Source organism: Odocoileus virginianus, chromosome 34 (genome assembly GCF_023699985.2).
Source record: "Odocoileus virginianus isolate 20LAN1187 ecotype Illinois chromosome 34, Ovbor_1.2, whole genome shotgun sequence".
Lineage (NCBI taxonomy): Eukaryota > Metazoa > Chordata > Mammalia > Artiodactyla > Cervidae > Odocoileus > Odocoileus virginianus.
This window is the reverse complement of record NC_069707.1, coordinates 7,707,405-7,723,148: the sequence shown is the minus strand read 5'-3', so window position 1 is coordinate 7,723,148 and position 15,744 is coordinate 7,707,405. Positions and strand designations below refer to the sequence as shown.

General features: G+C 37.2%; 1 protein-coding gene across 5 annotated transcripts in view; it reads left to right on the top strand.

The window, feature by feature from the left end:
• WTAP (WT1 associated protein) overlaps positions 1-15,744 on the top strand; it is a 26,838-nt gene extending 11,094 nt beyond the window's left edge. For 4 of the 5 annotated variants that reach the window (XM_070461518.1, XM_070461517.1, XM_020876410.2 and 1 more), the window contains 5 exons: positions 2,918-2,976; positions 4,235-4,362; positions 7,826-8,004; positions 12,961-13,115; positions 14,488-15,744. In XM_070461518.1, coding sequence (XP_070317619.1) covers positions 2,918-2,976; positions 4,235-4,362; positions 7,826-8,004; positions 12,961-13,115; positions 14,488-15,068 — 1,102 coding nt within the window. In that variant the 3' untranslated portion in view covers positions 15,069-15,744. The remainder of the gene's footprint in view (positions 1-2,917; positions 2,977-4,234; positions 4,363-7,825; positions 8,005-12,960; positions 13,116-14,487) is intronic. The other variant, XM_070461519.1, reaches the window with a different exon arrangement.

The window sequence follows — 15,744 nt, the reverse complement described above, 5'->3', positions numbered from 1 at the left end:
GCTTTCAGTTTAACAAATGAATAGACTTGATGTTGTTGGGGTTTTTTTTTTCCCTTTCCCATATAACATGTGGAAAAGTTGTAGTTTTCAAGGATATTCTTCTCATGAAAGAAATGCATTATTTACTGACAAGCGAAGTTAATCGGTCTTGTGACTGTGACTTTAGTCACCATTATATCCTTCATTTTCTTATCTGCAAGTTTAAGGAGTTGGATTAAATTACTTTTAAAGATGACATCCAGCTCCAAATTTCTATGGTTGTCTTATAAATGTCTTACTAAAGCAGACAGTCAAGTACAGCATTGTATTACTCATTTTTTAAATGTAAGAAATCATCAAACGGGATCACGCATGTTTTGTGTTTTATAACTTAAATGTATTCTTTCTGCATTTTATCACTGTCATAAGTTTTCTATGAAATAACTTTTAGATAATAATGAAATTAATGCTTTTTAGGGCAGCCTGCAAGTTTATTGAACTTTTTCCTCTAGAAATTTCAGGGAATTTTTACTTGCTGAACTGAGTAAATTTAACAGGTTGGAAGTTGGGTGAGAGTGAAGGTGGTTTGGGCCCAGTGGTGAAAAATCTGCCTGCCAGTGTGGGAGGCATGGGTTTGATCCCCAGGTCGGGAACATCCCCTGGAGGAGGAAAGGGCAACCTACTCTAGTATTTTTTCCTAGGAAATCCCATGGACAGAGGAGCCTGGCAGCCTGCAGTCTGTGGGGTTGCAAAGAGTCAGACACAACTTAGTGACTAAGCACACATGCATGCAAAATGGGGAGACACAGAAGACATGCTCCATTGTTTAAGAGTCTGCTACCCTTTCTACTTAGCTCCTCTATTGTGGACATGCTCTTTATCTTTCTTTGCCATCGTCTCATGCATAGGATAGTTTTCTTGTTGCATATCTTTATATTCCTGCACATAAAATTAAATACTTAGTATTTTAAATTACTCTTGCTGTTTTTTGCTGATGTAGATGCTCGTGATACACTACTCATGTGTTGATGTTCTTTTTCTGTCTCTGGTATGGTTATGACTTTTAAGTAGGTTTTTTTCCCTGTCTTCTTGATAAGGATGTTTGCAGTTGAGCTTTTATATTTGTCTTTTCTTGTAAAATCTTACTTTAACCTCCATAAAACATCTTTATTCATCCTGAAATGTTGAATGAACTCTGAAATGTTGAATGAACTCCTCTTTGTGAACTTTGTTGTAGAGGCCATAAAAATAAACATGCCCTTGGCTTTGTCTTTATACAGAGTGGATTAGCTTGATATTACAGAATATTTTTGTTCATTATATTATAATGTTTATAAATCTCATTACTTGTTAAAGATTTTAAAGATTATAAAAATATATTCTAAAATCTAAATTTTGATTAGGTGTAACTGTAGAGCAGCTTGAAAACATTTCTTCAGTAAGCAGGGTAGCAGATTACTGTCTGGAGCAGTTGCTTAAACATAAGACTGAGGAAAGTTTGTTATCTGCAGTAGTTGCCTAGAGCAACTAGTGTGTGTGTGTGTGTGTGCGCGCGCGCAAGCGTGCTCACTCGTATCCGACCCCATAGACTGTAGTCCGCCAGGCTCCTCTGTCCATGGGATTATCCTAGCAAGAATATTGGATGGGTTGCCATTTCCTTCTCCAGAAGATCTTCAGATCTTCCTGACCCAGGGATTGAACTTGGAAGTCCTGCATTTGCAGGTGGATTCTTTGCCACTGAGCCACCTGGGAAGCCCTGAGGGTTTTGTTTTTATTTTAGTGGCTGCACTGGGTCTTTGTTGCCTCATGCAGGCTTTCTCTAGTTGAGGAGAGCTGGGGCTCCTCCAGTTTTGGTGCACAGGCTTCTCATTGCGGTGTCTTCTCTCATTGTGGAGCAAGGTTCTAGGCGAGTGCAGCGTGCGGGTTCTAGCGCATGAGCTCAGTAGTTGCGGCCCATGGGCTTCGTTGCTCGGAGCGGGTGGGATCTTCATGGATCAGGGATCAAACTCGTGTCCCCTGCATTGGTAGGCAGATTGTTACCCACTGTGCCACCAAGGAAGTCCTAAAGCCTGTATATTGAGGGTAGAAGAATGTAATGAAGAAAGATCCAGGTAGCATGTGGCATTTATTTGCAAGTTGTTTCTGCTAATTAGATATGCTTTTGAAAAACAGTATGTTCTGTTTTTTATACTGTACAAAAAAGGACAGACCTCCTTTTTTATTACTTTGAGAGAAATCACATGCTACTTTCACATAAGAGCCGAGATCACCTTCAGTCCCTTATAATTAGGCACATTTTAAAATGCCTTTTGTTTGAGATGGACAGCGTATCTGAAAAGTGGTGGTAAGTTTTTCAGTCACCTTTTATAGTCCAGGCATCATGCTGAACATCACTGATACACTGTCCTGTATGGTGTGTGATCTGACTCATGGGAACACCTCTTGTTATATTCTCAGCAGAGAACACTTTTCTCTGTATTTCCATTTATCCAACGCCTATAAGTTGAAGAAGGAATAATTTTAAAGTGACTAATTTATTGTGATTTATTATGGGTTAAACAGAATTTATAATTATCTTAAAATAGGAGTGTGTGCATGTGCACTCATTCATGTCTGACTCTTTGCAGCCCCATGGACTGTAGTCTGCCAGGCTTCTCTCTCCATGAGATTTTCCAGACAAAAATACTGAAGCGGGTTGCCATTTCCCACAGCAGGGGATCTTCCTGACCCAGGGATTGAACTGGAGTCTCTTGTGTCTCCTACATTGACAGGCGGATTCTTTACACTGGTGCCACCTGGGAAACCCCTGTTAAAATGGGAGAGACATTAAAATCCACACAGTGGAATTCTTAGTTTTTAAAGTTAATGGATGTGATTTTCTAGTATATTTAGTAAAAGCAGTTTAAACATAGCTAATGTGGCTTTATTTTTGTATTAGGTGGAAACAGTATGAAGCATATGTGCAAGCTTTGGAGGGCAAGTACACAGATCTCAACTGTAAGTTTGAGTTTTAGTTTCCTGAGGACTGTGTGAATATTTCCTTTTAGATTGTTTTTATAAGCACATTATAGTTGGTTTTACTAAGTAATTTTTATTTAAGAATTTTATTAAGGACCTGTGTCCAGGCACTGTGTTTGGTGCTAGGAAGTAGAAAGATGAAGGAGACAAGATCGCTCTTCTTGAAGAGTTTATAGTCATTGGAGAAGACTGACATACTGTAATCTTAACAGTAGCATGACTTCAAACTGAACTACAATGTTCTGAGAGTGCACGGATAGGGAAATTCACAACTACTTGACACTTTCCTTGATGTAGTCCTTCCACAGGAAAATTTGAAGCGAAGCATGAGTATTACTCTAGCAGGGAAAATGTAGAAGCAGCCGGTATTAAATTTATGGTAGCTTAAATTCTAACAGTAGGCTATATCTGTTGGCTATATATGGGTTTTTCAAAAATTACTGAAAATAATAAAGCTTATAATTTTAGACTATTTTAGTCTTTGTCACTTTTCACTGAGTTTTAGAGTAACATTATTTGCGAGTGTGAAAGTTTTCCAAGTTCAGAAAGATGAATATTTTAAAATCTCAGTTATTGTATAATTATGGTATAATCCATAGAAGTTGTGAGTAGTGTTGTTTAATGGCTGAATCATGTCTGATTCTTTTGCGACCCCATGAACTGTAGCCCTCCCGGCTGCTCCTGTCAGTGGGATTTCCCAGGCAAGAATACTGAAGTGGGTTGCCATTTCCTACTCCAGGAGGTCTTCCTAACCCAGGGATCGAACCCACATCTCCTGCCTTGGCAGGTGGATTCTTTACCAGTGAGCCACCAGGGAAACCCCTATGAAAGCTTAAAGTAATAATTAGCTGTGCATTTATGGGCATGTTTATATTGATTAGGTTTAACAATACTAATCAGGACTTTGTGAATACTTGGTAGTATAAACAAATGCAAATAATGGAATTTCCTGTCTTTTTTGGGAACAGATTAGACTATAATAGCATAGTTCATCTAGCATTAAGTGGTTGTGGACCAGTTTAAAACCACTAACTCTTGAAAAAGCACTCATGATCAGGAATGAAGTTTGTTGTCATAAAAGTTTAGTTTAGGATAGAAACTAAAGATCTGAATTTTTTTTTACTGTGGTTTTTATTATCCTTGACAAAGGGAGTCAGAACTTTCATTTGGTTAATTCAATTTGATCTTTAAATTATGTTTCATGATGTTTTGGATTTTTTTTCCTTTTAATCATCAGCTAATGATGTAACTGGCTTAAGGGAATCTGAAGAAAAACTAAAGCAACAGCAGCAAGAATCTGCACGCAGGGAAAACATTCTTGTAATGCGACTAGCAACCAAGGAGCAAGAGATGCAAGAGTGTACTGTAAGTGTTTCATATGTTTTAAGCATTTATGAGGGTTTGGGTTTTGGTTCACATTATTTCGTGTGTTAACTCACATCAAGTTAATTTTATATAATTAATACTAATTATACATGTACATTTTGTTAAGGTAGATAATGTTTTAAATGTAAAATTCTGATAGATAACTTCTCATCATTGATTTAAAGTAATTTTTTGTGGCCAAGAAGTCAGAAGTTTAAGTTATTCTCTGAAATCTCCATAATTTATGAGAATTAGTATATTGGTTCAGATATTTTTAAGTAATATAATACCTGAGGGTATAAGCACTGTGTACTCATTTTACTTGGCAAGCTTTCTCATTAATTTCTCCTTCATTGTCTTTACGTCTTTCTACAGAAAACTAAGTATCAATTTTTACTGTGTCTCCTTTTAATTGTTAACACCTTTCATTTGTACTGTTTGCCATGTCTGCATATATCTGAAATCTAGTGACTTATTTGCTCCTTTAACCCTGGTTGATTTAGACTCAGTTTTGTCTTCAACAGCCTTAGCCCTGGTTTTAGTGTTTGTATATGTAAGTTACGTAAGATAGAGGCAGCTCCGTCCCTGTTGTTTTTTATTTTGCTTTTTTTCATTTTCTGGCCATGCCACTCAGCTTATGGAATCAGACTTCCCTGATAGCTCAGTTGCTAAAGAATCTGCCTGCAGTGCAGGGAGTCCCCGGTTTGATTCCTGGGTCAGGAAGATCTGCTGGAGAAGGGATAGGCTAACCCACTCCAGTATTCTTGGGCTTCCCTTGTGTCTCAGCTGGTAAAGAATCCACTTGCAATGTGGGAGACCTGGGTTCGATCCCTGGGTTGGGGAGATCCCCTGGAGAAGGGAAAGGCTACCCACTCCAGTATTCTGGCCTGGAGAATTACATGGACTGTATAGTCCATGGGATCACAAAGAGTCAGATACAATTGAGTGACTTTCACTTTCAACCAGGGACTGAACCCAGGCCCCTGCCATGAAAATGTTGAGTCCTAACCTCTGTGCCACAAAGGAATTCCCTATTGTTTCTAATCCTAAAAGCTGCAGTTTTCTTGAATTTTTTGTGTAATCTCCATTTGATAGTTATTAAAATCTAATGCATAAGGCAGTATACTGGTCATTGGAAGTTAATAATCTGTGGGGCACACTTCTATTTCTTTTCCTCCTCGTCACCAATAAAATGTTCTTTAGGACTTAATCACAGTCTTTATTCTTCCTGTGTAGACATTGTCCACGTTTGTACAAGTCTTCAGTCCCTCTTTCTTCACTTTTTCAAAATGACTTCTTTACCTGTTACTTTGCTAAAGAAGAGAGTAGCCTCTTTTATTGTCTCTATCTCTCAGCGCTCCTTTTGTTTCTCAGTTACTTTCCATCTTCACTGCCTCTACATTTTTTCTGTAAGGTCATTGTATTAAGAAAATCATCTTTCTCATCACTCTTATGTCTTCACTTTCCCCAAATTTGGTTTTTGGCTTTCCCTCTTTTGACTTTTTTTTTAACTTGGGTACTTGGTTCAAAGAAATCTTAACATTCTCAGTATAAGGGGTTTTGTTTTGTTTTTTTGTAACACCCCTCCAATTTTTTTCCTCTTGGGATTTTCATATCTAATGGCATGAGTAGTACTACTCAAGTGCTGAGTCCCAAAACCGGTTAATTCTTTCTTTTTGTGATATTTAGGATTCTAGGTTCAACCCTTTATTCACTAATAGTTTTAGGTTTCCCTGTTGCTAGATGCTAACACATGCAGAGGATGGATCTTACCTTCCAAATGCGGGCACCTGGTAGGAGTGTGAGTGGATGGTGCTGATGGCAGTGTCTCACAGAACCAGTGTGTCTTGATTTCAGTCTCTTGAGTCCTCCCTACTCTTGACATCCTGGTCCAGGTACTTCTTAACCACTTACCTGGACAGTATGTGCTGTTGACTCACCTCAGCGATTCTACAGCCATCCCATATACACTGGCAGTTTCGATCAGTTTATTCCTAATCTAAGCCTTTGGTGCTGCCTCTTCACCCTTCTGTCATCTCAACCTAGATTTAAGTTTTTTTTTTCCAAGTAGAACCTAACTTTTTCCAGCCACACTTTTTTTTTTACAGCTGTTCTCTGCATATCCCAGCTGAAGCACTTACTGATCTTTCAGTTAGAACACAGTGAGGTTTTGCAGAAAGGGCAGCAGGAGCAAAAATCACAAGGAAATCGCAAGCTTATAGTAGCAGATGAGGGTAGTTCATTTTGTAAACTTTTAAAATTCCTTAAGCTAAAAGAAAGAAAATTAGTTCTGTTTGCTTGGTGAAGTAGTAATTAAGTATAGCCTAATTCTCTTAGTATATTTTTATCTTTTACTAAATGTATGTTAGACATTAATAGCTGTTTAGGAAATGTTATTTTTAATCCTATTTAAGGTTTAGAATGGAGTGGGAGTGTGAAGAAAGTGATGCATTTAATGCTTTATTAGCATTAAATAGTTTATTACTGTATTTCATATTTTAAAACTGTGCTGACAGTACAACCAGAGTTGAAATTGAAGGTTTCATATATAAGTAGAGGTATTTGGTATGGTGGGAAAAACCTTAGATTGGGAGTTAGGAAGCTTGAGAATAAGAATTCTAGTTCCAGTACTGGCATTGAACTAATTGTGTCCTTGAACAATTGGCTTCTTTAATCTCTCAAAACTAAGTAGTTTGGACCAGGTCAGTCACCTTCCAGCTTTACAATGCTGTGATTCAAATCTGCTTGGAGGGAAAAAAGTGAATATATGCTTAATTTTGGGTTAAGGTGCCATTTATAAAGCTGTAATGCCAGCTCATGTAAATATGTAAGTACTGTGTATTTTTAATTTTAGAAATGCAAATATGTCTTAAATTGTAATCTTGTACCTGGTGTAATGTTAGGGAACAGTTTCCCAAAAGCACAGGTTTGTATGAGTAATCACTATATTCTTAAATAATATTTTAAACTTTGCCTTTTTTTTCTCCGATGGGCATCAGCATATTTAATAAATACTACGGTGGATTTTTTTGGTTTTTGGTACTGTTTTGATTGCCAACATGTAGTCTCCTTATATTTAAAATTTCCAAATATGGAATGCCGTCAAATGGCCTTTTTTCCTGCATGGATAACCTTAAATGGTTTTGTGAAGGTTCTTTTTTGTGGGTTTTTGGTTTTGTTTTGGAGTTTTTTTGCTGCAAGTCTTGTGGTATCTTACTTCCCTGACCAGATACTGAAATCAAGCCCTGGCAGTGAAAGCAACTGAGTCCTAACCACTAGATTGCCAGGGAATTCCTAAATAGTTGTTTTTAATTTGTACTTTTTTTTAGAGGATTTTAAGATAGAAGGGAGAGGGGCTTAGTAAGCAAGTTAGTAAACCAGTGAACAGAAAGGGATTTTATCTCATCTTCTTAGGTATGTTTCCTTTGATTTGGTAGTAATGGGGTTTTTTTGCTTTGCACAGACTCAGATCCAGTACCTCAAGCAAGTCCAGCAGCCTAGCGTTGCCCAACTGAGATCAACGATGGTGGACCCAGCGATCAACTTGTTATTCCTAAAAATGAAAAGTGAACTGGAACAGACTAAAGACAAACTGGAACAAGCCCAAAATGAACTGAGTGCCTGGAAGTTTACGCCTGATAGGTAAACAAATCATACTCCCCAGTCAAGACTTCCCTGACAGTCCCACTGCGAGAAAGCTGTGGTGGGACAGCCACGTACTCGTTTCCACACCAAGACTCAGACTTTTTGAGCCAAAAAGCCACATTCTTATACTATCCAGCTTGTAAAGGTTAATGTAAAACTTACCAGATGAACCTTGTGTTTCAGCTTTTTTCTCTTCCCCCTCCCCTTGCTTCAGAGGCCTGATGGCGTCGGACTATTCCGAAGAAGTGGCCACCTCCGAAAAATTCCCCTTCTAGAACATGTAGACACTTGAGAAATGTTTCTGTTTGAAGAAAATAGAGGGAGAAACAGAAGTCTTAAGTCTGTGGCACACTGTGTCTTCAGACAGTTTGGAGGAATGAAAACCTAGAGATTTAAAACCATGAATTGAACATGTAAAATTCCAGTAAACGTAAAGATGGAATATGCATCGCTCTTAACCTTGAGCATAGTGACTTAGAGACACTGTATATCAGTTTTGCCAATAAGACTGTGGACTTCGTGATTGTTGTTGAACTTCTGGGTCACACTCAAATGAGGTGAATTTTGCCTTTAAAGGGTTTATTTGCCAAGAACCAACTTAATAGTCATGAGTGAATCAAATAATAGATGTCAGTACAAGTAGTTCATCTATTTAACCATTTCGTTTGGGGCTCTCTATTACTTGATTGAGCCTTAAATCAATGTGGTTTTACTCAATGATTTGTTCTTTGAATGGTTGCTAATACTGTAGATAATCTTACTGAGGACTGTACAAACATGAAGGTGTGGTGTCAAACTTCAGGTTTTAAACTGTTTGAAGCGTTATAAACATTCATTTCACAACTAGATTGTATAAGGATATTGGCTGTGATGAGACTCACTGCGTTATTTTTTTCAGTAGTGAAATTTATTAAATCCCCATTCCATTCAACAGGCACATGTTGAAAGAGCATTGTCGTTGGTGTTAATGGGGGAATGTGTTCCTTCATTGTATTTGGGCCTTTTGTATTGCACTCTTGATATTAAATTAAATGTGCCTTGAAATAGTTGTTTTTTTTTTTTTTTTTTAAGTTCAAGGATTACTATGATGTTTTTGTTGTACTTTTAACCTTTTGATGGGGGGCGCTGTGGAGAGCAGATTGATTCGAAAAAATTGTTGCTGTGCTCTTCAAAGAGAAGGAAAAGGCTCTGTGTCTCATTTTTTAAAGACCTACTTTTTTCCAGCTGGTATCATAAAAAAACAAAGAGACCTGACACTTGTTGCTTTTTGACACCTTGTCCCAGGATATTGCAGTAGAAATTAATGTGGGACAGCTTTACAGGGTGCCTGCCAGAAGATTGGGGACAGAATATATTGGAACTGTGGGCTGGCCTAAGTGAGACATTTTGTGAATTGAAAAAAAGTATAGTGATCATTTCTAGAAAATTCATTTGCTCATTTAGATAAATGAGGCATTATTTTCTTCATGCTTCCATCCAATCCTGGAGGTGAATTTTTTCGTCAGATCATTCTATAAGTCACCAATTCGAATTTTCACTTGGTGATAATGGAGTCTAAGATGAGTGGAAGATAAAATGTTCCAGATTGTCCCAACGTTTAAGTGCAGTTTTAACAAGGGTGACTTAAGTTCTCTCTTAATCATTCCAATCAATTGTAAGTATCTCGTATGTCTGTACTTGAGGGAACTGATTGTGGGGCAGAGGGTGGGTTGAAGAAGTGGTTTGTGTGACTTCACAGCAAGAAATCCGCTTCTAAGAGTCTCACTGTTTGTGGGGTTGGAGGGTAAGTAACTACATCTGTTTGAAATTAGCTTATGGTACCCGAATTAAGGCTTTTGTATATATTTTATACCATTAAAGATCACAGTAGAAATGGCCTACATATTCTCAGTAGGTCAAGAGATAATTAATTCATAAAAGGTATTATGTACTCAAATGTAGCCAAGCATTTTTCTTTGCCACTTAAGTAACAGTCACGTTGAGGTGGGTTTTTTCCTTCTTATGTTAAAAACATTTAAATAATAAGATAACACATGCTCATGTATAAGATTGAAACAGTGTAAAGAAAAGTAGAGGTGTAAAATAAGTTTTACTCCTGGGTGACCTTCCCCTCCTCCTTTTTATTCTCCAGGAATAGTGACCATTTTTAAATTTCTTGGGTATCAAGATAATTTGTATGCATATACAGTAATTATATGTGTATTGGTTTTAAAGAAATGCAGACATGCATATGTACATATAGATGATTTGTAGCATGACTTTCCCCAGGCCCACTTTATCCTTGGGCTTTTTTCCCATTTTTTAGTATATTTAGGTTACTTACCATTTTTAATGGTTGTATATTTTCATTGTATTAATTTATTTTAACCACCTATAAATGGAATTTTGTAAAAAGTAAACTATAAGTTAGAGTTCATTGGGTGGTATAACTACATCATTAATTTGAAACAAATAGTGCTCAATCAGTACTCTGTCTGGAATAATTCAAATAGAATGGGTTGTGTGGGTTGTTTTTACTTTTTCATTGTTTAAATTTTGAGAGAGAATGATGCCGTGGATTATGTTGTCCACATTGGTTAAAATATTTCATGCATGTGACAGTGTGTATATTAGAATAGTTACAGGGAGATATTGCAGAATTTTGACAGTTTTCAGTTTGCATTTATAAATAGTTAGTTGTATGTACACCTTCAGAATACCCTCGTCCCTTCCCCTTGATAACAAAGCAGTGTACAGTGTCCATTCCTTCTCTTAAATTATTTTATACTTTTTTTTGTGATTTATTTGATTTTTAGCAATAGGTAGAATACTTTTTAATTAAAAAAAATTAGTCCAGAGCCAAGTTTCTTGAAATTAGATTCTTACCATTTTTTGTGATACAATGAACACAACACAGATTTTTACACAACATAGTAAAGTGGTATAAAATTACAAAATGTTTAAAGAAAAGATTCAGTGAAGATTTGTTTTAATCATTTTAGAAGTGATAGAATTATTTTAGAACAGGCATTTATTAAAAGGCTCGACTTCATAAATGGAATATTTTTGCATTAGAATTTGGTACTTTTTATGAGGTTAAGTCGGGTCACAAATTGCTCTATTGATTTTACAATTGTTTGTGTTTAAAAAACTGATATAGAAGATTTCTCAGGTTAGTTGGTAAACACTGATGTTTTCTTTCTTTTTTTTACACTGATGTTTTCACAAGAAAAGAGAGTTGGGCGAGCATAGGCAGTGAAGTGGAAGGAAGGCCACTGTCTCTGATGATGGTGCCTGTTTCTCAATTCCTCGTTTGGTTTTTAAACTCTTATTCAGTAGAGGCTAAAGCTGAGGATGCTAATAGGAAATAGGGGAAATCTGGAGCTGTGATAGCAACGAACAGCTGTCCGCTAATAAATGTGCCATGTAGTGAGAGAGCCCTTCCCACATGCTAGCTCGTTTTCAGGTGAGGCTGCTTTGTGCAATAGTAACCCCGGATTTGGCCTCCCTGGTTGGCTCAGTGGTGAAGAATCCCCTGCCAGTGCAAGAGATGCGGATTTGATCCCTGGGTGGGGAAGGTGCCCTGAAGAAGGAAATGGCAACCCACTCCAGCTCCCTTGCCTGGAAAATCCCATCGACAGAGGGGCCTGGTGGGCTACAGTCCAGGGGGTCACAAAAGAGTCAGATAGAGCTTAGTGACTAAACACCACCACCACCAACCACCAGGTTTTACTTCAGATTTGTATAAGGAAAATACATCACAAACTTTTACTTGAATCACATTGGGTTAAAACATGTAGTTTTGATAAAAGAAACCTTGCATCACAAACCCCAATAACAGTGTCTCAGTAAAACTTGACCGCTTTTCTTTAGTGTCAGCATTAACAATAGAAATGATCACTTTTTTAAAGAGTTCTGATTTAAGCATACAATTGTGATGTTACTTAAGAGATTTGAAAAGGGAGTTTGATATTCTTACGATAAAGTTCAGAATGATCTTACTGATTAAAAATTTTTTTAATGGGCTTTGATTTGCCCTATACATTACTTCACAGTGCATCTCCTCCTTATTAGAAATATGTAGAGGATGAACCTTGATTGATTTTTGCAATTTATGTATGTATGCATTTAGAAAGTATGACAGTCCTAATTTGGCAGATAGTCACATATTTGCATTATTTATGCTAAATAACCCCAGTCTTATTTTTGTGTCCTAAGGATAATCTTTTCAACATGAATAAAATCTTCACCATATATCAGTATTAAAATTTCAAAAACTTAAAAAAAATAAAAATAAAATTTCAAAAACTTATACCCCAGTTTAAGACAGCTTAAATATATATATTGTATCGTATAAAGTTAAATGAGGGATGAATAGAAATAGTCATGAGGCTTTTTAAAAACAATTACTGAACAGGCCTCACTTAATGCAATAAACATTCTTGTGGGAACTGCCTATTAAGAGGCATCCTTATAAACACTGGTCTAGCAAGAATTTACTCTCATTTATGTATTTATAGGTACTGATTTTATATATTAGGTAGAAGTTTACATTGTGGTTGGTGTTGCATTTACCCTTTCAAGAACTTTTCTGTTCCATGAACCTAAGTACCTTAGAGTTTTATTAATAACTGATATATTTGAAGTGTGTATCAAATAACTGGCCTATTTCTATTTAAAATTATAATTTGGGATAAAAGTAGATTTCAGAATCAATTATAATGTAATAGAAACAGAAAGTAGCCACTTAGGTACTCTTTCTTCAGGTTTTATCTTTGCTGCTGTATTGGCAAAATACTGAAATGTACAAGATTGATGTGTCCGGAAAAGCCGATGGTAATTGTAGGCAGGTGTCTTGCTGTGACATAGAGTTATATTCTGTATGTGTTATATCCGTTGCTGTAATAATTTCAAACAAAGAAGGTTGTCGAGAATTTGTCTTCATTTTGTGATGAATGGCTCTTTCCTTTGCAGCCAAACAGGCAAAAAGTTAATGGCGAAGTGTCGAATGCTTATCCAGGAGAATCAAGAGCTTGGAAGGCAGCTGTCCCAGGGACGTATTGCACAACTTGAAGCAGAGTTGGCTTTACAGAAGAAATATAGTGAGGAGCTTAAAAGCAGTCAGGATGGTAAGGGGTCTTTTGAAAAGTTTGGTTAACTTTGCACTGGCTTTAAAATACTGCCAGGCATGAATATTATAGATTAGAGTCTGTATATGCTAATCTCTACCAATGGTTCTATGAAATTATAAGTGAAATATTCCCAGTTAAGTCAACAAACAAAGCCATTTAATTTAGTGGTGGTTCCCCCCTACCCCCCCAGTTGTTTGCTGTGCAAATTTCATAAGTTTTTGTTCTTTTTTAGGGGTGGGGTTTGGAAAGACATAAGGGCTTTTGTATTAATAAAGCATTATGTAGCTATGTAAGTTTATATTCAGTGTTTAAAAGGATATATTCAGTGCTTAATATCTTCACTTAACCGATTTCTGTAAGTGTAGATCTTGGAAGTATTTGGCCATGTCCAGGGATCTAAAAATATATAATTGTGGAAGAATTCCCTAGTGGTCCAGTGGTGTGGACTCAAGTGATTTCAGCACCTGGGCCAGGTTCCATCCCTGGTCAAGTAACTCAGGTCCCTGCAATCTGCGAGGCATGGCCAAAAATAAGAAATAAATACAGAGATTCTGTTTAGTGAATAAGATGTAATATATATTTGCCCAAAGAAATGGAACTTGTCAGCCACCATGCTGGTCTAGTACAGCTGAATGCATGCTCTTTCTCCTTTGTGAAGAAAATTAGTAAGAAAAACACCCAATCTCTCTAAAGATTAACTTAATTGCAACTTTGCAGTTAATTGCAAAGAAGGTCACTAGTCAGTATCTTTAAAACTGCCTCTTCAAAGTGATGGTTTTTAGCTCTTGCTATTTGTAAATACAGTAAATAGGAGTCTTTTTGTATAGTAGTGAAGGAGCTCCCCCACCCCAAGACCTTTTTAGAACTTTATAGACATCTGTATTTTTATCAGTTTCAAGAGTTATTTTTTCTGAATTTTGTTCTTGAATGTGGAATAATCCTTGGTGACAGCATAGGCTTCTTTGGAGTGTTGGAATCAAGGGCTTCCCCAGGGACTACACCTGCTGTGGAGCTGAACATTGGCTAGGAGGGTGAGGAGTAAGGAAGGGGCCAGGCTTGTGGGCCTATGGTCAAACAAACATAGAACAGATTTTGTGGGCTGTAACCAGTTTTATGTAGCCAGATAGTTTGGATCATTGTAAACTTGGTTGCTTTTATATATTCAGGCTTTTGCTTTCTCTCACAAATAAATTTGCTCTTGAATGGCTATTTTAAAATTCCAAGCAAAATTTTAAAATATTTTGTGATTTTAGAATTGTATTTGTTTACTGAAACATTTATTGACTGCCTAGCTTTGTGCAGACACTAAGAAGTATTTTTAAATATATCGTACGAGATATTAAAGTAGGTTTGACTCTCCTTTGCACAGAACTGAATGACTTCATCATTCAACTTGACGAAGAAGTAGAGGGTATGCAGAGTACCATTCTAGTTCTTCAGCAACAACTGAAGGAGACGCGCCAGCAGTTGGCTCAGTACCAACAGCAGCAGTCTCAAGCCCCAGGCCCGAGTACCAGCAGGACTACATCTTCTGAGCCTGTAGGACAGGCAGAGGCCACAGGTAAAGACTGCAGTCGTCTGGCCAACGGACCAAGTAATGGCAGTTCCTCCCGGCAGAGGACGTCTGGGTCTGGATTTCACAGGGAGGGGGACACAGCCGAAGATGACTTTCCTCCTTCTCCAGGGAATGGGAATAAGGCCTCCAGCAGCTCGGAGGAGAGAACTGGCAGAGGTAGTAGTTACGTAAACCAACTCAGTGCGGGGTATGAAAGTGTAGACTCTCCCACGGGCAGTGAAAACTCTCTCACACACCACTCAAATGACACAGACTCCAATCATGACCCGCAAGAGGAGAAAACCGTGAGTGGGAAAGGTAACCGAACTGCGGGTTCCCGCCACGTTCAGAATGGTTTGGACTCAAGTGTAAATGTACAGAGTTCAGTTTTGTAAAAAAAAAAAAAATTTCCAGCAAATTTTTATACAGTGTCATTTAATTTGGAAGAGGATACTGTCCAGTTAATTAACGCATACTTTTGTCACAATTTGCCTTTTTTGTGGGTGGTTTTTGTTTTTTTTTTTTTCCTTTCTTCTTTGCTTCAATACCTCTGCCACTTTGGAAATTGTAACAGTTAATTACTTTGAATGTTGCTAAAAGGACATTTTGTGTAGGGTCAGGTTATTTTTATATGAGTTAATGTGAAGTTGTAAATGGAACTCTTTCCTTAAAGTATAACACAGTGGTGTCTGTGTGAATCTGTGTCTACCCTAGAACCTGTGCTGTGTGAGGGCATTCTTACTCATGCTGTTACTATGCTTATGCACCATTCAGACTTGTCAGAGTAGATGTGGGTTTATGACTGCCAAGTTTGCCCAGTACAGTAGTTTTATCACTAAAAGTTGGACTTGTTGAAGGAGTCCTATAGTAGTTTCAGTGTTAGATACAATTTTTCCCACCATACATCTGTGCATTTTCTCTTTAGGTGATTGAATGTTTAAAAAATTTGTGTGCATAGTTATTCAGTTTTTATGAATTGTTGTATCCTGTTAATGCATATTGCTCTGTGACTCCAGTATATCTTACCTGTACTGACCAAACTTAAATAAAAATTTTTATTGTAACTCCTTA